A 23,339-nucleotide genomic window follows, 5' to 3' on the forward strand; every position below is an offset into this window, starting at 1 on the left:
GCCTTCCTAAGACCCTGTGCCTGTCCCCTCAAGCAGGGGTCACTTTGTACATGTATACTTTCCATATGAGAATATTTAAGCAACATGGGTAAGAACAAGGACTCTGGGGTCAGATACCTGGGGTCAAATCCCTGTTCTGTCATTTCCTAGCAATGTGGCCTCAGGCAAACCAGCTAACCTCTCTGTACCTTGGTTGCCTGCAAAGAAGACATCCAAATGGCCAACAGACACATGAAAAAGTGCTCAACATCCCTCAGCATCAGGGAAATACAAATCAAAACCACAGTGAGATACCACCTTGCATCAGTCAGAATGGCTAAAGTTAACAAATCGGGAAATGACAGATGTTGACAAGGATGCAGAGAAAGGAATGTTGGTAGAAATGCAAGCTGGTGCAGCCATTCTGGAAAACAGCATGGAGGTTCCTCAAAAAGTTGAAAATAGAGCTACCCTACGACCCAGCAATTGCACTATGGATATTTACCCTAAAGATACAAATGTAGTGATCTGAAGGGGCACATGCACCCCAATGCTTATAGCAGCAGTGTCCACAATAGCCAAACTATGGAAAGAGCCTAGATGACAGATGAGTGGATACAAAAGATGTGGAATACACACACACACACACACACACACACATATAATGGAATACAATGCAGCCATCAAAAAACTGAAATATTGCCATTTGCAATGATGTGTATGGAACTAGAGGGTATTATGCCAAGCAAAAGAAGTCAATCAGAGAAAGAAAATTATCATATGATCTTTCTGATATGAGGAATTTGAGAAATAAGACAGAGGATCATAGAGGAAGGGAGGGAAAAATGAAACAAGATCAAACCATAGAGGGAGACAAACCATAAGAGACTCTTAATCTCAGGAAACAAACTGAGGGTTGCTGGAGGAGAGAGGGGTAGGAGGGATGGGGTGGCTGGGTGACGGACATTGTGGAGGGTATGTGCTATGGTGAGTGCTGTGAATTGTGTAAGACTGATCTTACACAGAATCACAGACCTGTACTCCTGGGGCAAATACTTTGTATGTTAATTTTTAAAAATGCACCCAAGGACAATTCCTGCTTCATGCTGTTGTGAGTATTACATATGCCCGTGTTTGTTAGGTGTTCAACACTGCCCAGCCTATGATAAATATTTGATATTATTTGTGTATCTGTTGTCCCACTATATTGAGTACTTTTTTATTATGTTAGTCATCATACAGTACATCATTAGTTTTTGATGTAGTGTTCCATGATTCATTTTTTGCATATAACATCCATTATTCCACGCATTCTATGCCCTCCTTAAAATCCATCACCAGGCTCACCCATACCCTCATGCTTCTCCCTTCTAAAACCCTCAGTTTGTTTCCTGGAGTCCACAGTCTCTCATGGTTTGTCTCTCACCCTGATTTCTCCCCCTTCATTCCTCCCTTCCTTTTCCTAATGTCCTCCATGCTATTCCTTATGGTCCACAAAGAAGTGAAACCATATGATAATTGACTTTCTCTGCTTGACTTATTTCACTTAGCACAATCTCCTCCAGTCCCACCCATGTTGATGTATTCATCCTTTCTGATGACTGATTAATATTCCATTGTATATATGGACCACATCTTCTTTATCCATTCTTCTGTTGAAGGGAGTCTCCATTCTTTCTATTGTGGACATTGCTGCTATGAACACTGGGGTACATGTGTCCTTTTTTCTCACTACATCTGTATCTTTGGGGTAAATACCCAGTAGAGCAATTGCTGGATCATAGGGAAACTCTATTTTTAATTTTTTGAGGAACGTCCACACTGTTTTTCCAAAGTGCTGCACCAATTTGCATTCCAACCAACAGTGTAAGAGGGTTCCCCTTTCTCCACAACTTCTCCAACATCTGTTGCTTCTTGCCTTGTCAATTTTTGTCATTCTAACTGGTGTAAGGCGGTATTTCAATGTGGTTTTGATTTGAATTTTCCTGAAGGCTAATGATGATGAATAATTTCCTGTGTGTCTGTTAGCCATTTGTATGTCTTCTTTGGAGAAGTGTCTCTTCATGTCTTCTGACCATTTTTTGACTTGATTATCTGTTTTTTGGGTGTTGAGTTTGAGAAGTTCTTTATAGGTCTTGGATATCAGCCTTTGTCTGTAGTGTCATTTGCAAATATCTTCTCCCATTCTGTGGGTTGCCTCTTTGTTTTGTTGATTGTTCCCTTTGCTGTGCAGAAGCTTTTTATCAAAAAGGAGAATTTCAGACCAATATCCCTGATGAATATGGATGCCAAAATTCTTGACAAGAGCCTAGCTAATAGGATCCAACAGTACATTAAAAGGATTATCCATCTCAACCAGGTGAGATTTATCCCTGGGATGCAAGGGTGGCTCAACATTTGTAAATCAATCAATGTGATAAAAAACATAAATAAGAGAAGAGGAGAAGAGACAAGAACCACCTGGTCCTCTCAATTGATATAGAAAAAGGATTTGACAAAATACAGGATCCTCTCCTGATTAAAACTCTTCAGATTATAGGGACAGAGAGAACATTCTTCAACTTCATAAAATCCATCAATGAAAAACCCACAGAGAACATCTTTCTCAATGGGGAAAATCTAAGAACCTTCCCACTGAGATCAGGAACACGACAGGGATGCCCACTCTCGCCACTGGTGTTCAACATAGTACTAGAAGTCCTAGCAACAGCAGCCAGACAACAAAAAGAAATAAAATATATTCAAACTGGCAAAGAAGAAGCCAAACTCTCTCTCTTCGCAAATGATGTGCTTGATACTCCATATGGAAAACCCAAAAATCTCCATCCCAAAATTATTTGAACTCATATAGCAATTCAGTAATGTGGCAGGATACAAAATCAATGCACAGAAAGCAGTTGCTTTCTTATACACTAAGAATGAAACAGTAGAAAGAGAAATCAGAGAATCAATTCCATTTATAATAGCACCAAAAACCATAAGATACCTTGGAATAAACTTATCCAAAGAGGTAAAGGATCTATACTCAAGGAACTACAGAACACTCATGAAAGAAATTGAAGAAGACAGAAAAGATGGGAAAACATTCCATGCTCATGGATCGGAAGAATAAACTTGTTAAAATGTCTACGCTGCCCAGAGCAATCTATACTTTCAATGTCATCCCAATCAAAATACCAATGGCATTTTTCAAAATGCTGAAATGAACAATCCTAAAATTTGTATGGAACCAGAAAAAAACCCAAATCGCTAAGGAAATGTTGAAAAAGAAAAACAAAGCTGGGGCATATTGCCTGACTTTAAGCTATAATACAAAGCTGTGATCGCCAAGACAGCATGGTACCTTGAATGTCCTTGAGGGTGTTGGTTTCCATCTTAAATTTTGTACGATCTCCATCACAAGACACCAAACAATCATCATTTACTGAGGAGCTAACTAGAAACAGACACAGCAGTGGGTGATGCTACATATGGATCACCTTACAGAGCGTCCCGCCAAGCCCGGGGCAGATGTCATTATGTCAATTTAGAAGAGATGAAAATCCAGTCTGTAGTCTTATTTCTCACTGCCTTTGAAGGCAGGCTTCTATTCCTGACCAGCTCTGATTACTACTGAGAGCTCTGTCTTCTCTCAGCTCTGTGCACTGGCCTCGGTTCTGGTCGTAACAGAATTGTCTTGGGCTCTCTTTTCTGTAACAGAGTTTTGTGCATTGTAATAATGTCTATATTTTATTTAATCAGTACAGTGTGGTGCTTACTTCGTGGAGGCAGCCATTGTAGTCAGCTTACACATATTGGCTCCTTATAAGGATTAATCCTTACAAGACAGTGATGGTGATGATGATTCCCATTTCACAGAGAAGGAAAGCAAGGTAACTAACCTGCCGAGGTCTCACTGCCAGCAGGCATCCTTCCCCCCACACAAGCTGCCTCTCACTTGTCTGCTACCGTCCCATGAGCTTATTTGATCCTCATAGAACTTGAGAGAAGGGTATTGTTGATTTCCTTCTCCGGATGGCAAAACCAAAGTCCTACATAGAGGTGCGTCTCACCTGAGGTCCCATGGCCAGTGAGCTGTCATTCTCTCCCCTCCTATACGGTCTGCTGTGGCTCTACTCCTGGCTTGGAATGTCTGCTCCATCACCCTCTCAGTCATATGACCCCCAGGAACTTTATTACCTTTTCCAGGCCTCAGTTTCCTTACTAAGGAGGTGTGGATTATAATAACTAGCTTATAAGATGGTGCTGAGAGCAGGTCTTATCCATAGGAGACTCTCTCTCTCTCTCTAATGGCAACCTTTAAGCAGAGACTTGATTTTTGCTTAAGAAGAAGGTGAATTCCACTCAGGGTTACTGTTTTCCCCACACTGCCTCATATACAATGATTTCTAGTGCGTGTGAGGGGAGGCTCTCACTCTTCCTCCTGGAGGCTAAGAGCTGTAGAATGTGGCAGAAAGGAAGGGCAAACACCAAGCTACTTTGGTCCTTTCTGACCTTGCTTCTCTGATCTCCAGAGGACTGATCAACTCAGAGGTCCCCAGAAGCTTGAAACCCTGACTGACTGAAGACCCATCTCAGAGATCCATTTCTTCACTAACTACCTAGGAACCTAACCTCTGGACCAGAACCTATGCTGGGCCTAGAGATACAGAAAGAGATAAAACCTCCCCTGCAAGTTGTCAGGGTGCCTTGGGGGTACAGTGGGTCGAGTGTCTGACTCCTGTTTTGCCTCAGGTCACAGTCTCAGGGTCATGAGATCGGGCCTAACAATGGGTTCTACATGGAGTCTGCTTAAGAATCTCTCTCTTGGGATGCCTGGGTGGCTCAGTCGGTTAGGCCACTGCCTTCAGCTCAGGTCGTGATCCCAGGGTCCCGGGATCAAGTCCTGCATCGAGCTCCTTGCTTGGCAGGGAGCCTGCTTCTCTCTCTGCCTCTGCCTGCCACTCTGCCTGCTTGTGCTCTCTGTCTCTCTATCTCTCTCTTTGACAAATAAATAAAATCTTAAAAAAAAAAAATCTCTCTCTCCCCCTCTCTCTTCCCCTCTCCCCAGCATGAGCTCTCTCTCTCTCTCTCTCTCAAGTTAATAAATAAATATTAGGAAAAAAAACACACAGAATGTCTCCCCTGCAAGTTGTCAGTAAGATTCAGAGGTAATGCTTAGAAAGCACGTAACACAGTCACATAGTAAGTGTTAAATAAACGTTCATCCCCAGCCCTGGCATAAAGCCCATATGGTCTTCATGCACAGCTACTGTTCCTCACATATGTTCCTAACCCAGCCCTCCATGTGGCCTCTATGTGTCCCTGGGATGTGCTCCTGGAGCTCCCTGGAACCTTCTTCAGAGAGCAGCTACAAACGTCCACTTCCATTACAATCTTTTTTCAGAAAGGTAAGGATCTTGTTAATATCCGCTCCCTTCCTCCCCTCCAGACTTACATTTAATTCCATGCTTTCCCATCTACACAACAGGAGGATAGTAACTTACCCACTGGCCAGACGGCCAATCGCCCAGTACTGCTCCATTTCATGCTGACATTTTTTAGAAATCTTCTTACAGTTCGCTTCATCAGACTGGTCTCCGCAGTCATTGTCCCCGTTGCAGAGAAGTCTACGGTTTACACACCTCCCTGGAAGGAGAAAGGGCGTTACCCATAGTCCTGTGGCTGCCAAGAGGGGAACAAACATGGTGTGAGCACCTACTATGTGCCAGACATTTTGCTGGACCTTTAAGGCCATTTTGATTAGTCCTCGTGTATCAGGGTAGATCAGTAATGGCATTAACAGTGTATTCCCCCCAAAAAGCCAGTGTTGTACTTCTAAATGCTCTTGAACGGGAGGTTATTGAGGGAGGAGGAAGGGAAAGTGTCTGCATGGCTGGGATTGAAATGGCCAGATAGGAGGGAAGTCTAGACTTCTCTCCCTGAGGCTGGTGAGGTGAGGTGTGTTTGGTGGGTCCTACAAGTAGTGCTAGCTGTGTGACCTTCCACAGTTTACCTGACCTCCTTGCCTTAGTTTGCTTACCTGTAAAATGGGGAAGTCATCATACCTACCCTCCCAGGGTTGTTGGGGGGTTAAATGAGTAAGAGGAAGAGTAGAGGCTCTAGGTGAGTGTGATCACTCTTCTTATTGTTTTGGTGGGCCAAATGCACAAGACTGGTAGACATTTGCAGCAGGATTAGAAATTATAACTTTCTAATCACAAATGCTTCCCACTAAATAGCACTGCCTTCAACACCACAGCCATTTATTTTTAAACTCCAAAAATATCTGGACTCTATGTTCAACATTTGTAACACTTTTCTTCCTTCAAATGCTTCCCTTCCCCCCAACCCCCGATTGGACTCTTTCTCTTATTTGTATATCCTTGTGAGATAAAGTCTGTAAAACAGGTGACCCTCTATCCTTAGATGTGTCTGATCACTTTTAACCAATATTAAAAGCAGAATGTCAATCTGCTCTTCAAATGTTTCTTACAAGGCACTTAAACTAAAGCCTACCTGAATAACCATTATGGCTTCGGTCAGAATCACGGAACACTGGCCATAATGAGTCCATGAACACACTGTAAAATCTTTCAGATTTATTACATAGAATTCTGCATTTGCAATAAGGCCTGGAAATAGCTCTAAAAATCTCCAACTCTTTCTTAAAAACCCCCGGAACACAGTCCACATGGGAATAGTGAATGTGGAGAGCTGCAACTCCCATCGAGATAATTTGGGTCAAAATACTCATATTTTTGCTGGAGACTTGGAAAAATAGAGAGGCATAGGTTTGCTTGAATTCATGAGGTAAGGGAGTTGGAAAGACGAGTGTTTACTTAGTTTCACAGCACATGATTACTCATTTGTATGTTGTCCATCCATCTGTCCTTTTTCTCCTCCTTTCCCTTAATCAAAAAATTTTACTGACTATTGCATAGAGCATGCTTATAAGGTGTTAACATCACTTCCAGTTTTCTATTGAGAGGACCAAAATGCAGAAAAATTAAATGACTTCTCATAAGTCACAAAGTCAGAAGAAGACTTGACTCAGGATTACTGATTTCAGCACATACACTTTTGGTGTCCTTCATGTCAATGGACAGAATTTGCATTCCCCAATTTCTAATCACAGCTCTTCTACCTACCTGCTGTCTGATCTTGAGCAAGTAACTTCCCCAAGTCTCAAGTTCCTAATTCATTAAATGGAAATAATATCAACACCTACATTATAAGGCTGTTTTTGTGAAATAACACCCGTAAAGGGAGATCAAGGAGGCCTCTCGGCCTGACACATGACCCTGACCTTGAGCACTAGGTAACGGCGGGTCCCCCCATCATCAGGTGTCATCACCTCATTTGCTAGATTTCCCCTCCCACTCTTGCAGCCCGTTATACCTGTCTGTGCACACACAAAGCCTTCACAACGCACTTGACTTCTGCATGGTCTGCTGGTAACACAGTCTTCAACTTCCTTGTCAGAGAAGTTACACGGTTCCCCATAGAACTGAGATGGCCGGAGCAAGTAGACATGTCTGTACTGTGGCAGAGGGGAGCAAGGTGAACCAAGGGCAGAGCCTCAGGGGCCTCAGGAACTGAGGGATACACTCAAGGGTCCATGTTGCAATTGGCTTTGCTTGACTGTTTCAAGCCAATAGGTCGATTCACGTATTCTTATTTATTCCATATCTTATAAATGAAAAAGCAGGTGCACCTGACTCTGATACCTTGGAGTGACGTGATGTTGGCAAGTTACCTTATCTCTGTGATCTCAATTTGTTAATCTACAAAATAGGGGTAACGAATTACCTAAATGTACAGTTACAGAGTTTCAATTACATATATGATTTCTATATGAAATTTCATGATGTTGTCTGGTACATAGTTGGCACACAGTTTCTTGTACTTATTTTTCTTTATTATTATTGATAATTCTTAGCAGTCCATATTTCTCTAACCTCCTGTTTGCTTATTCCAAAAATACTGAATTTCCAGAACATTAATTGAGCCACCCAATTTTGAAAAGGGTAGGTGTTCACCCTTGCCTTCATTTTTTTTTCAATTGAAGAATAGTTGACAGCATTACTCATTGGTGTATAGGTCTGTAATATAGTGACTCCACAATTCTGTACATTATGTTATGCTCACTGTAAGTGTGAGTCAGTCACCATAGCACCAGTCACCATCAGTCACCATCCCTATGCTCTACCTTTCATCCCCATAACTTATTCATTCCATAACTGCTTATTTGTTTTTTTTTTAAAGATTTTATTTATTTATTTGACAGAGAGAGACCACAAGTAGGCAGAGAGGCAGGCAGAGAGAGAGAGGAGGGAAGCAGGCTCCCTGCTGAGCAGAGAGCCAGATGCGGGACTCGATCCCAGACCCTGAGATCATGACCTGAGCTGAAGGCGGAGGCTCAACCCACTGAGCCACCACTGCTTATTTGTTTTTAATCATAGTCCTGCCCTCTAGCCTGCCCTCAAGGAGGCCATCGCAGATGGTGGTGGTAATGATGGTAAGCACCAGGCAGTGACAACACGGTGCAATGGCCACCATGATTGAGGGACAGAGCGCTCTGTAAGTTGACAGGGGGCACCCCCGATGCAAACTCAGGAGACAGTAAAGTCACAACTAAGCTGAGACCCAAAAGATGAGTAGAGATGTCAGGCAAACATGAAGAGGTGGTGTGAGGAGGGTAGAGAAGAGTCATCTGGGTAGAGAAAATTGCTATACCAAACCTGAGAGACTAGAGTGTGCCTCATTCCAGAAAACAAAAAGAAGTTCATCATGGCTGGAGAGACAAGTATACGAGGGCAGATGGCCAGAGCTGGGGGGAGATATAGGCAGGGGGGCAGGTCATGCAGGGCCTCCCAAGCTTCAATTAGGTTAGATTTAGTGTTTTTATTATGAGGCAATGAGAAACAGTTATGGGGGGAAAATTAGTAGAGTTAGTGGCTTTCAAATCTTAGTTGTAGGTAAGAGTTTGGTACAACAAAAGGATACAAACCAGGATAGCAGCTCCTTGGAAGAATGCTGTGTTAACCAACCACAGTTATTACTTGTATGGCATCTGGAAATCCAATCTCCTCCACCCAGCAAAATACAGACAACCATTCACCCATACCCCTTTGCATTTCCAGAGGGTCCTTCTTCCTGGAAGACAGAGGCTGGCAGGACAAAGATGAGGTCTGCAAAGAAGATAGCTAGAAGACCAGCCCCAGGCTCCAAAGACAAAATGGGTTTGAGGAGTGAAGAAATGATGGAAGGGAGACATCTCGAAATTCCGGTTGAAAGGTTTTGATAAGCCGCCAGCCAGTGACCCCGCAGAGAGTGATGTCACCCACTGTGGGCAAGTGCGTCGTGAACTCCGAGAGAAGAGCTCTGGCTGGCTTGCTGGCTGACTCATGCTGAGTCGTTCTGGTTCATGGTGCAGATGAAGCAATTCTACGGATAATTGGATCGATGTTGGTAACTTCAGCAATAAAGCTCACTTTGGGAACTGAAGGTTCCTGCATGGCTCTCCATAAAGATCCCGCTAACTGTGTAAATATCCTGGACCCACTTCATTAGGGTCTTAGTCCATGGCTGCTTTGATGTCCTGAGGAGTTGGGGAAATGGCAGCCATTCTCTTCTCTGACAAGTCTGCTCTGCTCAGACCTGGGATCCTGGATCAGCCCCTCTTAGGAAAAGGGAACCTGAAGGACAAATACTACAGAGACCTCGAGGCTTATTATTATTATTATTATATTTATTTTGATGGGAAAACATTAGACAAGAAGACAGAAGCCTGAGTTCAAGGCCTGTTACTTATTATTACCAGATGAACCTGATGAACCACCTTCTCTGAGTCTCTGTTTGCCCACCTGCCTCATGGAAAGTGTCACAGTTGTCTTCCCCTTCCTTCGAGTTGTCAGAAAATATCATGAAATCAAACATCACAGATTTATGGGGCACCTAAAATGTTCCAGAAATTGGGACTACCCTGAAGATATAGAATTGGATAAACCTTCATTTCACGGAAAGGTAAATAATTAAGGAAAAGTAAATGACAGGAAGAACAGGGAACTATTACAGCCCAAAGAAGGTTGCCCATCTACCCGTGTAGCGGGCTGAGAAGTCAAGGAAGGTCTCAGAAGAGGTGGCTTGTAAGTAGAGTTTCAAATCATGAGTAGGTGTTGGTCAGTGATGGAAGTGGGAAGGGTCACAATAGCATGAATAAAGACAGAGAAAGAATGAGAAATGGTCAGAGAGAGACAAGTGTTCTGTTGTTTTGATAGCTCCCCTGGCTGCGCCACGAAGATGGATTGAAAGAGCAAAGTCAGAGGCAGGAAGTCTGACTAGGAGGCTGTTAACACGAGCAAGGAGAGATATGCCAGGAGAATAACTGGAAGGACAAAGAAAGCATCGAAGAAAGGCAGCACAGAGGAAACTAACGCATTAACTAAATAAGCCAGCATTTATTGAGGTCCTACTATGTGCCAGGCACTGTTAGCACTGCCTCAGCCAGTCTTGCTGAGGGTTACGGGTTCTGGAAGCTTAGAGCTCCCCCAAGGCCAGGGTACTTACCCTTTTCTTCTGACAGGGATCACATGTGGTCCAGGAGGACCAGCTGGAGAGTTCACAATCAAGAGGCATCGGCACGACACCCACACTCCGCGTCTGTCGGCTCTTGGCAAGGCTCTTGTTGACTGCGTTCGACTCCAGACAGTGTGGCCTTTCACCTCTAAGGGGTCATCACGAGAGGACAGGGTCAGAAGAGAATTAAGAACACACACCGCCACCTCCCCCCAACTCCATAAACACGTATGTGCTCAATTGTGCGAGGCTATTTATCATTCAAGTATCGGCTAATTCATGCAGCAAACAGTTACTGAACACTTGAGTGCCTTGCACTTTGGCTAGCTATGGCTGAAAGAGAACTGAACTTAGAGCAGAAGGCGGTCCGTCAGCGTAGGGGACACCTTGGTCTGCTTTGTCCACCTGTGTGACTTTCACTTTTCTCATCTCTATAATGGGAGAGTCATGCCTATCTCACAAGGCTATTTCTAGGGTTATCTAAGAAGGTACACATAAAAGCACTTTATAAACTCTAACCTGCTATAGATATACAAGAAATAAAACCACAGCTGGATACATGACTTTAAGCAACTCCCCCCTCATTGTGCACTTCTGCATTATGCCCTGGGAAAGGAGAGGTTGGACTGGATGGTCTTTTTCTTCTTCCTTCCTTCTTTCCTTCCTTCCTCCTTTCCTTCCCTTTCCTTTCCCTTTTTTTCTTTTTCTTTCTTTCTCTTTCTTTCTTTCTTTCTTTCTTTCTTTCTTTCTTCTTCTTCCTTCCTTCCTCCTTTCCTTCCCTTTCTTTCTTCCTTCCCTCTCTTTTTTCTTTCTTTTCCTTTCTTTCTCTCTTTCTTTCTTTTCTTTCCTTCTTCCTTTCCTTTCTTTCTTCCTTCCCCTTCTTCCTTCCTTCTCTTTCTTTCTTTCTCTTTTCCTTCCTTCCTTCCTCTCTCTCCTTCTTTTTCTTTCTTTTCCTTCCTTCCTTCCTTCTCTCTCCTTTCTTTTCCTTCCTTCCTCCTTTCCTTTCCTTTCCTTTCCCTTTCATTCTTCCTTTCTTCTTCCCTCTTTCTTCCTTCCTTCCTTTCTTTCTTTCCCTTTTCCTTCCTTCCTTCTCTCTCCTTTTCTTTCTTTCTTTCTTTCTTTTCCTTTCTTCCTTCTGTCCTTCCTTCTTTCCTTCTCTCTTCTTTCTTTTCCTTCCTTCCTCCTTTCCTTTCCCTTTCTTTCTTCCTTCCTTCTTCTCTCTTTCTTCCTTTTCTCTCTCTCTCTCTCTCTTTCTTTCTTTCTTTCTTTTCCTTCCTTCCTTCCTTCCTTCCTTTCTCTTCCTTTTCCTTTCCTCCCTCCCTTTCTCTCTTTTTCTTCCTTTTTTTTTCTTTTCTTCTTCTTTTTCTTTTCTTTTTGAAAGAGAGAGGAAAGGGAAGGAACAGAGAGGGAGAGAGAGACTCTTAAGCAGGCTCTATGCCCAGCACAGATCCCAATGCCCACCTTAATCTCACAACCCTGATATCATGACCTGAGCTGAAGTCAAGAGTTAGATGCTTAACCAACTGAGCCACCCGGGTGCCCTGGACTTGATGATCTTCAAGGCACCCTCTCATGTCAAGAGTCGATGAAACATTTGCTGAGAACCAGCAACATTCAGGAACCCAGGGAAATACAGAACAGAGGTTCTGCCTTCTGGAACTCACAGTTTGTCTTAGGATAGGAAAAGAGAGACACATCTCATGTCTTAGCTGTTTGGGACTTTATCCAGTAGGCCACATTTTTAAGTACACAGGCTCCATGGCCAGAGCTTTGCTTTGGGGGCTACAGTGTGGAGACTGGGCAGGGGTGGGGAGAGCCTGGATGTAGGACAAGTATGTCGGAGGCCTGTGCAGTGGCACTGAAGAGTGATGTGAGCCTGACCTCTGGCAGTGTCTAGGGAAGAACACATGGAGAGGTCAGGTAAATGAGACCCTGCTCCGGTGAAATAAATAGAAAGTGAGAGGAAGGTGTTAGAGAGGAAGGGGTTTGGGCTGATGCTTGTTTCCAGTGTGAGTGTGTGCAGGAGAGGGGAACACAGGAGCAGAAGAGCTTGTTGGAGAAGATGCGGTTGGGGCTTGCTGAGGTCCGGGTGTTCGTGGAACACCTATGTCGAGAATTCAGCAATTAGTTCTCATGTGGGTTTCGTATATAAAAGAGAGATTTTCACCAGAGATACAGATCTGATCGTGCAAAGCTATGGCAGAGGATAAGATTGTTCTTGAGAAGAGAGGCAGGCCAGAGATAAGTCCCTGGGGAATGTCAACGCCACCAGCCGACCAAGAAAGACGGGTGCCCTTCCAGTCCAGCGCATGGGTAGTGCAGAGCCGTGAGTGGGGATGTCGGTGAGGCCATGGTGGGGGGAGGAGGGGGGAGACAGACAGTGTCACATTTGCAGAACAGTCAAGTGACAGAAGACCTGAAATACGTCTAAAAGGTAAGGCAACACCTTTTCTTGAGTTCCCGGCACTTGGTGGGACGTTCAGTGAAAGGGTGAATAAAAGAACACATCAGTGAATCTGTCTAGGTGTCCCGTTTCCCCCACGTATAACATGATGGGCATATTATGGTTTTAATTTTCTTCCACCAAAAAGAGTGTATAACAAGGTAAGATCCCTGGTAATCTGTGTTCCTTTTCAAGGCATGAGAGAGAGAAAGAAAACAGATTTGCTGAGCACCCAGGACTTGTCAAGACCTGTGAGAGGTATGTGACCCACTGAGTTCTCACAGCGATGTGAGAAGACATTGCCACTTGTACAGATGAGCGAAATGCCCGAGAGTCACATAGCCGGTGAGTGATTGTGGGGTCTGAGCTCACGGTTTGACTCGAGAACCTCTGTATGCATTTCCCCATGCTACCCACAAAGGAACAGGGCCAGCACCCCCTCCACTGTGCCCTCCTTCTCTATGAAGGGCTTCTTCCATCCCCGTGTCCAAGATTGAGTCATTAGGGAGAGCATCACATAGTTTCCACCGACTCAAATACATAGTACATCACTCCAGACAAGGTCATTAACAATACATTCTCACTTGGCAAAAGTCCTAAAAAGAGGATAATATTAACTACAGTGAAATCCATCTCCACAACTGCCCCAGAGACCAGCAAAAATCAATTGTCTAGTAAAGTTGGATCTTTAACGAAAGGTCAAAGACTCTCCTGGAAACCACAGGTGGATGCTTTAAAATGGTTACTTGAGGCAGGATGCCACATACCAGTGGGGGGACTCAGAATGCGCTCTTACCTACTAATCTGCCCAGGTTTGACAAACAATATTGTCTGTGATTCAGCTTCTCCTAAGTATATATTTGACAGCTCGGCAGGGTACCCTTTTCCTGTTCCAATTCAGACGCCGTTAACATTGTGTTTTCAACAACTATCAACCCAATTCTGGGCCATAGTTGAGACTGAGTAGATAAGTAATGCATAAACACACACTGTTAAGCATCACAATTATTTTCCTCTCTAAGATTTCAAAGCCCGTTAATAGGCAAGACGATCGTTTACAGAAGGGGCTTGGTTAAAAAGTGGTGATAGCCCCCAGATCTCTCCCTTTTGCACCCCATTTTCATTATGGAGGTGGCAGCCTAATGCTGTAATCAGCTGAATAAATTGTATGCTTGTGAGTTACACTGGTTAAGATGCGCGTGGGTTATTAGTACTGCAGAATGCAAATCTGAAAGAAAGGCTGGCATTAAGTCACATCTGTACATCCCAGCCTCTGTGTAGGGATACAGCACGTTCCTTTCATGCCTGTGGATTTTTACAGAAACAAACCAGCTGGACCTTTTGACCCACTGAATTGACTCTGTCATTCAAAATGTGTTTTTTGTTTTTTTTTTTTAGTATTGAACACTTAAACATGCCCAGAGAAGTACAGAAAGTAAAATAATAAACTTTCACATACTCATGGCCTAAGACTGCCAATTACTAACATTTTGGAGTCTTACCTTCAAGTCTTATTTATTTATTTATTTATTTGAGAGAAAGCAAGAACATGAGCAGAGGAGGGGCAGAAGGAGAGGAGAGGGAGACTCTCAAGCAGACTCCGCATGGAGCCCAGAGCCCAACCCAGGGCTCCATCTCGTGACCCTGAGATCACAACCTGAGCTGAAATCAAGAGTCGGATGCTCAACCGACCAGTCTAACGTAGGCGCCCCTAGTCTTTTCTTTTTTTTTTTAAATAAAAAATAACCCTATACATTTCGCATCTGCATGAGATGCCAGGCCCAGTTCCATTTCCTTCTCCTCCTTTGCAGAAGAAACTGCTGTCAGGAATTTCCATGTATCCCTCGAGTCCTTTAGATATTTTTACATATGCATACGTATGCGCAACACATAGCACTGCTTTCCTCATACCGTGTATATTACTGTGCAAGTTGCTTTTGCCAGCTAACACTCTAGGTCTGAGCCCAATGCCTGCAGATTCATAAAGAGAGCTAGTTCATTTCTTTTACCTAGATCTTCCATCAAAGGGCATAAATTGCATCCAATTTATTCTTTTTCTTTTTTGAAGGACGTTTGCATTTGATTAGCGTTTTGCAGTTGCAAACAATGCTGCAATAAACACTCTTCTCCAAGCCCTTGGAACGTATCCCTCTACATAAGGCATGGCAGGGATGCACCTTTCCTCGAGGTGTATAGAAGGCTATGGCTGACATCAGGACGTATTTCACAGGTCCCCGTCTTCCTCGTCTCTTTCTAACCAGAGTCTCTGATCAAAATAAAGATGGATCCATCGAGTAAGGCAGGATTAGGTCAGCAGTAAATTGCAAGCCATCAGCTTATATAGATGGGGTGTGTCAATATATTTTGGCTTTCTGTAGAAATCCCCTGACACAACAACTTTCTTGTCACACACAGTTTGTTAGGCAGCCTCATTCCCTCCGCAACTGGCATCCTTCCTCCTTGCTACAATGGACAGCTTCTGGGTGGCAGGTTTTCAATTTCTCCTGTCTCTGTCAGTGGTGGTTGTAGTCATGAAATTTAAAGCAACATCTGAAGGCAACAAACGTGTGGTCCAGCGATAGAGAAACGGCACAGGGACCCAGCAAGTCAGGGACACATTGCAGCCCGGGAGGGAATCACATGTGTGACAGGCAGGACGGAGCTGGGATACCCAGGAGCCCCAGAACCAGAAAAAAAACTTGGATGTGAATCCATATTCTGTTCCAGATGAAGTGAGTAGCCTTGTGAATTACACTATATCCCTGTCTTGGCTTCCGTCTCTGTAGAACCGTAAACAATAGGACTTACCTCAAATAGTTGCGGGGGGTTAGAACTAATGTTTCTAAGCGCCTGGCCCAGAGGGGCAATAAATCAACCACCGGTCTTCTGACAATGTGATGATTCCATCTGACTTGATTATAAGAACTAAAGACAAAAAACTTCCTCGGCTCACAGGAGGGAGCTCTCAGCTTCTCCTGCTCCAGAGCTAAGGCTCTTCTTCCACTGCAAGCGTGGAATTCGAATCCATGCTGTGCTCAGGACATCCCAGGGGAAATCATGGGGAGACGCCGGAACACCAAACCTGGATCCAGGCATGGGTTTGAGACTGATGAGACCTGAGGGTGTCTCTTCTTCTCTTTGAGGCTATTTTGCTATTCTACATAGTATGGATAGAGATTAACACCATCTCTGGACAGGGCTGGAGGATTGAACAAGGCGTTGTACTTACCCACTCCTACCTTCACTTCTTTCATTAGAGTGAACTTTTAATACATAAATACGATGGTGTTGCTCCTTGGCTTAGAACCCTTCAATGGCTCCCCATTGCCTAGAGGGTAAGGTTCAAGCTCCTGGGATGGCACCCCAGGGCTCTTCAGCGCCTCCTTGCTCTGATCCTGCTTTACTCCCACTTGACCCTGTCTTTGGCAGCACCCACTTTGGCCTGTGCTCAAGGCCTCCTGAAATAGACTCGAAGTTTCAGGAACATACCAAGTTTCTCTTACTTCTGTGCCTTTGTCTGTGGTGATTCCTCCGTCCGGAACATCCTTCACCCCCTTGGCCATTTGGCAAACACCTATTGCTATAGAAAGATTCAGCTCAAACACCATCTCTTCTAGAAGCCTTTCCAGGCCCCCTGCATGCCCAGTAGAGCTGGTCACTCCCTCTCTTGCTTCCCACCTGTCCCTGTTTCATCTCTTACAACAGTACACACAGTGTGTGCTCACAGCTTGGCTTTCTCCCTGGGAACACGAACTCTGTGTCTGACTCATCTCTAACCTCAGAGCCTGACAAGGAGCCTTGTGAAGGCGTCACTGCTATGCAAAGTGTTGCTACGAGCCCCTTACACCCTGCATTCCAGACACAGTTCCATGGGTCTTTTTTCCTACTCTGCATATACATAGTGTGTGCACATAAGTCAGGCCTTGGCAGCTTGGTTCTTCTTGGGGCCGAGTTGAGATTCTTGATAATTTTGATAATCATAATATTATCAATTTGTTGAATACCCAGTGTGTAGTGAACACGCACCATCCTGGTATCAGGGGTGGTGCCCAGTGATAGCTGGGGGCTCAATAGAGCCCCAGTACCCATTGGGTATTGGGAAGTTGTACTTAGACAACATTTATGGAATGAACAAAAGGAATGGCCCTAACAGTCCTTCTTCCCAGATGGTTGCTCGCAAAGTGACCTGGGATACCTGAGTGTTTCAGCATTTGTGGTAGGGGAGGACCCTACCATGAGGTAGGGGAGCATTCTGTATGGGGAGGACCCCCCTCCCCCATGGCCAGGTCACTGGCGCTTTCTTCACTGGAGCCCAAGTCTGAGCTTTCACTCAGATATTTTCTTTAGCCTGTTTTATATCCTACTAACAATACAAAAAATGATGAAATAAATCAGTTAGCATTTATCTGCTGGGAACATACCGAGTGTGTGTGTGTGTGTGTGTGTGTGTGTGTGTGGCTGTGTGTGTGTGGCTGTGTGTGTACGTGTGTGTGTGAGAGAGAGAGAGCCTGACAACACCCGAGAGCCCAAAGAATTTGGGTTGATGAGCAGGTACAGTGGATCCCTCTCATAAATTAAAATCATTGACATGAATTGGCTCTTTTTTCCATACATAACAAACCTTCTTTTGCATAAAGAGTCACACCGGGCCTTTGTTCAGAACACAGAACAAGTGTCCCATTCTTCTCAGTGTGACAAAACACATTTAAACATGTCAGTTTCTTGTGGGAACGTTTGTTGAAGTCAGATGCTTGGTTCCACAATAATCTGAAGACAGTTGTTGATCTTCGTTTATCAAATGCACGCAAATTGCTTCAAGAGCTCTTCCTTATTCCATAGGCCCACAACAAAGAGGCGGTCAGCATGATACTCCCTGTCACATTACTGATTGGGGAATCATTTGTAACCATCACTTACCTGGAGCCAGGCAAAACGACAGCACCCAGAGCAGCACAGAGAAGAATCAGCTCTGCCAGGGCCCTCCACGCCTGTGGCCCAGATGTCTTCATTTTCAGTCTGGGACCGAGCTCCCCTGGGACTCCTGGGTCCACGAAAGGTCTGCACAGGGAGCACTGCCGTCAGCTTCTGTCCCCATAGAGCAAACAGTTCAGCAAAGTCAACAGAAAGCCAGCAGTGACCGGGAAATGCCTTAGACTTTGCACGGATGGGTACTTACCTCTAACTCTGGGCACCAGGGGGAATAGTGGAAAATTCTAAGTGGGGATCAGCCAAGAGGACAGGCTGTTTAGTGAAGGCAATAGGCTTGAGGTCCAGAATGCTGGGTTCATTCAATCCTTTCTCTGTCACTTGCTTGCTTTGTCCCCTTAGGCAAGTCACTTTACCCCCATGCCTCAGTTTCCTCACTTGCAAAGTGGGTAGGTTTAAGTAAAGTAACCAAAGTGAGCAGAACGGGCCCTTGTTAAACCCTCAGAGGTGTAAGCTCTAACTGCGAAGTGGAAGGCAGGGTCAGAAGGCCAGCCAAGCCCACAAGAGGCTGTAAGTGCTCTAGAACCTGTCTGCCTCAGTTGCAACGGTCTGTGTGTTTCGCTAGCTGTGTGAGCCGTGCATGGCCAATCATTAACCTCTCTGAGCCCGACTTAACCTCATCTATAAAACGAGAATAATAATAGTACCCAACTCACAAGGTTGTTGCAGAGACTAAATAAATCTGAATCTTTACAACACTTTGAACAGTGCCTGGCACGTTCTTGGTGTCTTCTCTATGAGCCAACTGGTATTTTTATTGACTGTCTCTGATTCCAAGTAGGCATTCTAAAAATGATAACTGGAAGAGCATAATCATCCAAATACGTGGTGTTGTTATTACATAACCTACGTGGAGCTTGACTGTAATTAGGGGGAAACAGAGCTTCCCTGAGCTCGTTGGGAAGTGCCGTAGATGACTGGTACTGGTCGACTTTACCCACGTCTCCCATCTTTGCTAGGAGCCCTACACAAGCCAGTCAGTAGCAACCTGGAGAGAGTTCCATCCACACCACGCCCCTTCACCGATCACCTATCCCACATTACGGGTCAGGGGCCCTCACTGTCTTCCCGCTAAGGTTGAACACTGCAAAGACAGGTGCCACTCCTGTATAGTGAACCAACGTTTGCCTTGAGCCTCGATGGATGTTTTACCTCGGACTCTTTATTATTCTGAAGAGTGCGCCAATTGCCCTGTCCTTTCTATGTGGCCTCCCCCATAAGTGGGATTAAAGGAAAACGTCTCCCAGGGCTCTCTTGCAAATGGTCTAATCCAAGCAAAAGGGCACTGCAATACCTCCAGAAATGACTCCCAGAGGCCCCATGACCCCATGTCGGATGGGTGTCTTCAGGTTTTCAGCTCCAGTGTGAACCCAAGGTCAGGGGCACCTCTCAGCTAGGCACCTGCCCTGCAGGTGGTGAGGAGCACAGGCATGGGCGGGCAGGGTGGGGAGCAGCCCAGCACACACTTGGAGGCAATGTGCAAATGACCAAGCTCTTGAACACAGCTCCCTGAAAACCATCCCTGACTCCTCAGAATCAACAGATTAAAGTCCAAACAGCACTAACTGAGCTGGCATTTACGAAACCAATCTGCAGCCCATGAAGGACTGGATAAACATGGTGGGTGACCCACCTGTTGCCGCTAATGCTGCAGGTGTAGACGAGGGCACTCGGGATGGGCCAGGCAACAGGCAGCTTGAGGGTGGGCTGGGAGAAAGACTGCACTTGTCTCCTTACACAAGCTATGCAATTTCTCTAAGACTGTCCTCTAATCTGAAAAATGGGGATAATAATTCATGAATATCTATTTCATAAGGATTTCAGGTTTGAATGTATAAAGCCTTAAGCCTTTCACCTGCCTCCTGACACAGGCTGGTGTACTCAAGAGGGCCAGCCTGCTGCACCTCCTACCACATCTGCCCTAGGAGCCCGGCTGGGGCTGGAAAAGCAGACGAGGAAGAGGAGTGAGGGGATGGAGGCAAAGCCACAGAGGGTGGCCATGCCTTCCCGTTAATTGGGTCCAGAACACAGAACACAAACCCCGCTGTCAGACCCTCCTGGGCGCATCCCAGTTATCATTACCCCAAGCACCAGGCACTATCTCGCTGTTGTCCCAAAGGATGCAGTGACCTGAACTTTGCCACAATTGATTGTGGTAGTTAATCATTGGTAAACAAGCAGAAAATTCCATTTAAAGAAAGATCCATGTCCTCTCCTGTGCCTGCCTTCATTTAAGAGAAACCACATCCTTATAAGATAAGGCTTCCCTTCCTCTCCTCAACCTATTGGGCTCGTAGAGGAACCTGCACGTCGTAGAGAGCAGTTACTTGAATGACTCAGGTGCTCTCTTGCCAGACTTTTTTGTGCATACTGTTTCTTCTACCCGGAACGGGTGCCACCTGGCTAAGCAGGACTCATTACTTATGTTTCATACTAATGTCACTTTCTCAAGAATGCCTTCCCAAGTGATTCTGCTAGGGTTCTCTGGTTACTGGCTGGCTCCAGTTGGTCTCCGGGCATTCCAACCTCATGGCGCCCCCTGGTGGTTTCAGGTGTGGCTCACCTGCCGTCAGGCCAGGAGAACAGTGGCCTCAGGTCTCAATGACAAAATGTGTTCTTCATGGGCAGTTCTTAGAATCTAACAGTTTTCCCCATATATCATCTTGTTTGAGCTTGACAATAAGCTAAAAACTAAGGGTCATCTTTCATGTCTCCGAGATGGGGTTCCATAACTTATCCCAAGGTTGCTAAGTAGCAAATCTACGGGCATATACAATTTTTTCCCCGATTCCCAAATTCTTCTGTTTGTAATTCCAAGGCTTTGTTCTCCTCTTAGGATGTTCCAGGATGGATTCAGGCCCAGCACAATGGCCACAACTCACCACTCTCTGGCCGTAGCTCTCTTCTCTGAGCAAGAGAGAGCTTTCAAAAATGATTATGAGGAAAAAATCCACAGTTTTATGTCTATGGATCCACTAACAGGACATCACTATTTTCAGTCTTTGATAACTAATTTCCTATCCTCCATTTCCATCATCAACTCCACATGTTTTAAGTTTTGTCATGGCAGTATTCTACCCCCACAGCCCAGTACCCATTTTTGTATTAGTTAGCTTTTGCTGCATGACAAGTAATCCTAACTTAGTCCCATAAAACAATGGTCATTTACTAGCTTCAAATTCTTTGGGTCATCAAGTAGGTCTGGGCTAAGCTGGCTGGTTCTGCTGGTCTTGCTGGGTTCACTCATGTAACCTCAGCCAGCTGGTGTGTTGGCAGGGGGCTGGCCTGACACAGGATGGCCTTACCTGCTTGAGGATTCCTCCATTCTGTTTACCGGTGCTGGCTGTTGACTGACATGATGGGGTCAAGGAGCCACAGATCTCCAGATAGACTAACTCAGCCTTCTTCATGGTGATCTCATGGTTCCAAAGAGCAGCAAGAAAGGACAGACGCCAAGGCAGTGACTTGTAAGCTTCTGCTTGAATTCTGTTTCTTAATGTCCCATTCACCAAAGCGATGGCCAAATCCACACTCAAGAGACAGAGACAAAGATCATACCTGTTGATAGGAGGAAGAGCAGAGTCACTTTGCAGTGACAAGCCTGGAAGGAATTTGTGGCTATTTTGCAGTTTGCCACAGACAGGTAACTTTCACACAAAAGCTGTTAAAAGCCAATGTGCCTTCTTCATTTCTCTCTTCTCCTGTCCTTGTGATTTGGAAGCATATGTTGAGGTGAGTGTCTTATGGTGGAGGGAGCTGGATGGAGAGGAGCCCCTGCTGCCTCACAGAGAACTTTAGGACTGAGGATTAAACTTTTCTTGTGTTACGTCCATGACGTTGTGTGGTTTGTATGTTACTGCAGCAATAGCTGCCCTATTCTGACTGACACTACTCTTCTGTTTCACCAAATTTGGTGGGCATGTACATTTTCTGAGGAAAAAAAGTCCACAGGTCTCCTCAGATTAAAAAACAAACAAACAAACAAATCCGAGATTCTGAAGAAGTAAAAACGAGACAAAAAGGCAAAATTCCCTTAAGAGACGTAACTTTTTCAGCTCCCAGAGTCATGTGTTCCCTTTGGAGGGAGTGTGGAGCAGTTGCAAGTGTTGGAGGCATCAGCCAGACCTAGATTAGCATTTCATTTCTCCCATTTATGAGTTTATATCCTGGACAAATCCCTTAAGCCCTCCAAGCAGTAGTTTCCCTAGTTTAAAATGCAGGCTTGTTGAAATAATGCTTCAATAATCATTTATTGCAAGCCTACTACATGTCAGGCACAATGCTAGGTGCCCGGGTAGAAAGATGAATATGTAATAAACCTTCCCCGTAAGAGCTGACAGCGTGGCGAGAGAAACAGACACAGTAATACATCAGGACGGCACAGTGCGATGAAAGTGGTGCTCGAGCCCCGTGTGTATAACGTGGGCACAAATGTGTGCATGCATGGACGTGGGACAGTGTGTGTGGATGAGTGTGTGCACGTGTGTGCATGTGAGTGTGGGGGCGTGCGTGTGCATGGTCAGAGGGAAAGACTTCTCAGAAGTGATGTTTGAGCTGGCCCTTCAGGGGTGAGGACGAGTCAGCAAACCAAAGGAGGGCACTTCCTCTCCCAGGGAGAAGGGACAGCAAATTCAAGACACAAGCGTTCAGGGAACCGTCTGCCACATGGTGTCGTGGGAGCACAGAGCTCAGCCTGAGCAGCAGGAGGCGATGGGACTGGAGGCTGGCAGGAGTCAGGGCACAGAGGGCCACATGGGCAGTGCTAATGATACGGATTTGTGTCCTAAGTGCCCAGGGAAGCTACTGAAGGGTTCTGGGAGGGGAGGGAAGGGGAGAGTTCTCTTTGGGAGGAAGATTACTCTTGCTTCTTGCTGCGGTGCAGAGGATGGATCTCAGGGAGGGAACTGGAGCAGAGAGCCTGGCTGGAGGTGGTTCAACCATCTGCTGAGGGAGCTGGGGGCTGACCCCGGGCAACAGCAGCTGTCAGGGAGGAGGGCATGCATCTAATGTCTGCATTCTGCTGTGGAGAAGTAAATTACACGCTATTTGTAAAGGGCTTTGTGGACAGTGCTGCTTGGCACGGGTGGGGTCATTATGACTGAGATAATGGTTCTGTGTTAAGGAAGGTCTATAAAGTCCCCAGGGCTGAGCCTGGCAGCTGCTCACAGGCACACGGCTCCCATGCCACCCATTTCCTTATCACTCAGGGTCCTGTGGATTAAAGTGCCTTCCAGGTTCACCTTCCCTGGACCCCTGGGGGTGTCCTACTGTTCCAGAGTCCTAGTCAGTGTCTGGGATCCCCTGATCTCTGGGATTTTCACTTGCAGGCTTTTCCTTAGGCCCTGGGAGCCTGATTTCAAAGAGCCCATGG

General features: G+C 45.3%; 1 protein-coding gene across 1 annotated transcript in view; it reads right to left on the bottom strand.

The window, feature by feature from the left end:
• Positions 1–18,067, bottom strand: part of C8B (complement C8 beta chain) — a 41,926-nt gene extending 23,859 nt beyond the window's left edge. The window contains exons 1-4 of the mRNA XM_032839750.1: positions 17,900–18,067; positions 10,531–10,687; positions 7,360–7,501; positions 5,466–5,607 (exon numbers count right to left, since the gene is read on the bottom strand). Of these exons, the coding sequence (XP_032695641.1) occupies positions 5,466–5,607; positions 7,360–7,501; positions 10,531–10,687; positions 17,900–17,991 (533 nt within the window). The 5' untranslated portion in view covers positions 17,992–18,067. The remainder of the gene's footprint in view (positions 1–5,465; positions 5,608–7,359; positions 7,502–10,530; positions 10,688–17,899) is intronic.
• Positions 18,068–23,339: the final 5,272 nt, after the last annotated feature.

This window comes from Lontra canadensis, unplaced genomic scaffold (assembly GCF_010015895.1).
Source record: "Lontra canadensis isolate GAN:19392208 unplaced genomic scaffold, GSC_riverotter_1.0 scaffold109, whole genome shotgun sequence".
In the NCBI taxonomy this organism is placed as follows: domain Eukaryota; kingdom Metazoa; phylum Chordata; class Mammalia; order Carnivora; family Mustelidae; genus Lontra; species Lontra canadensis.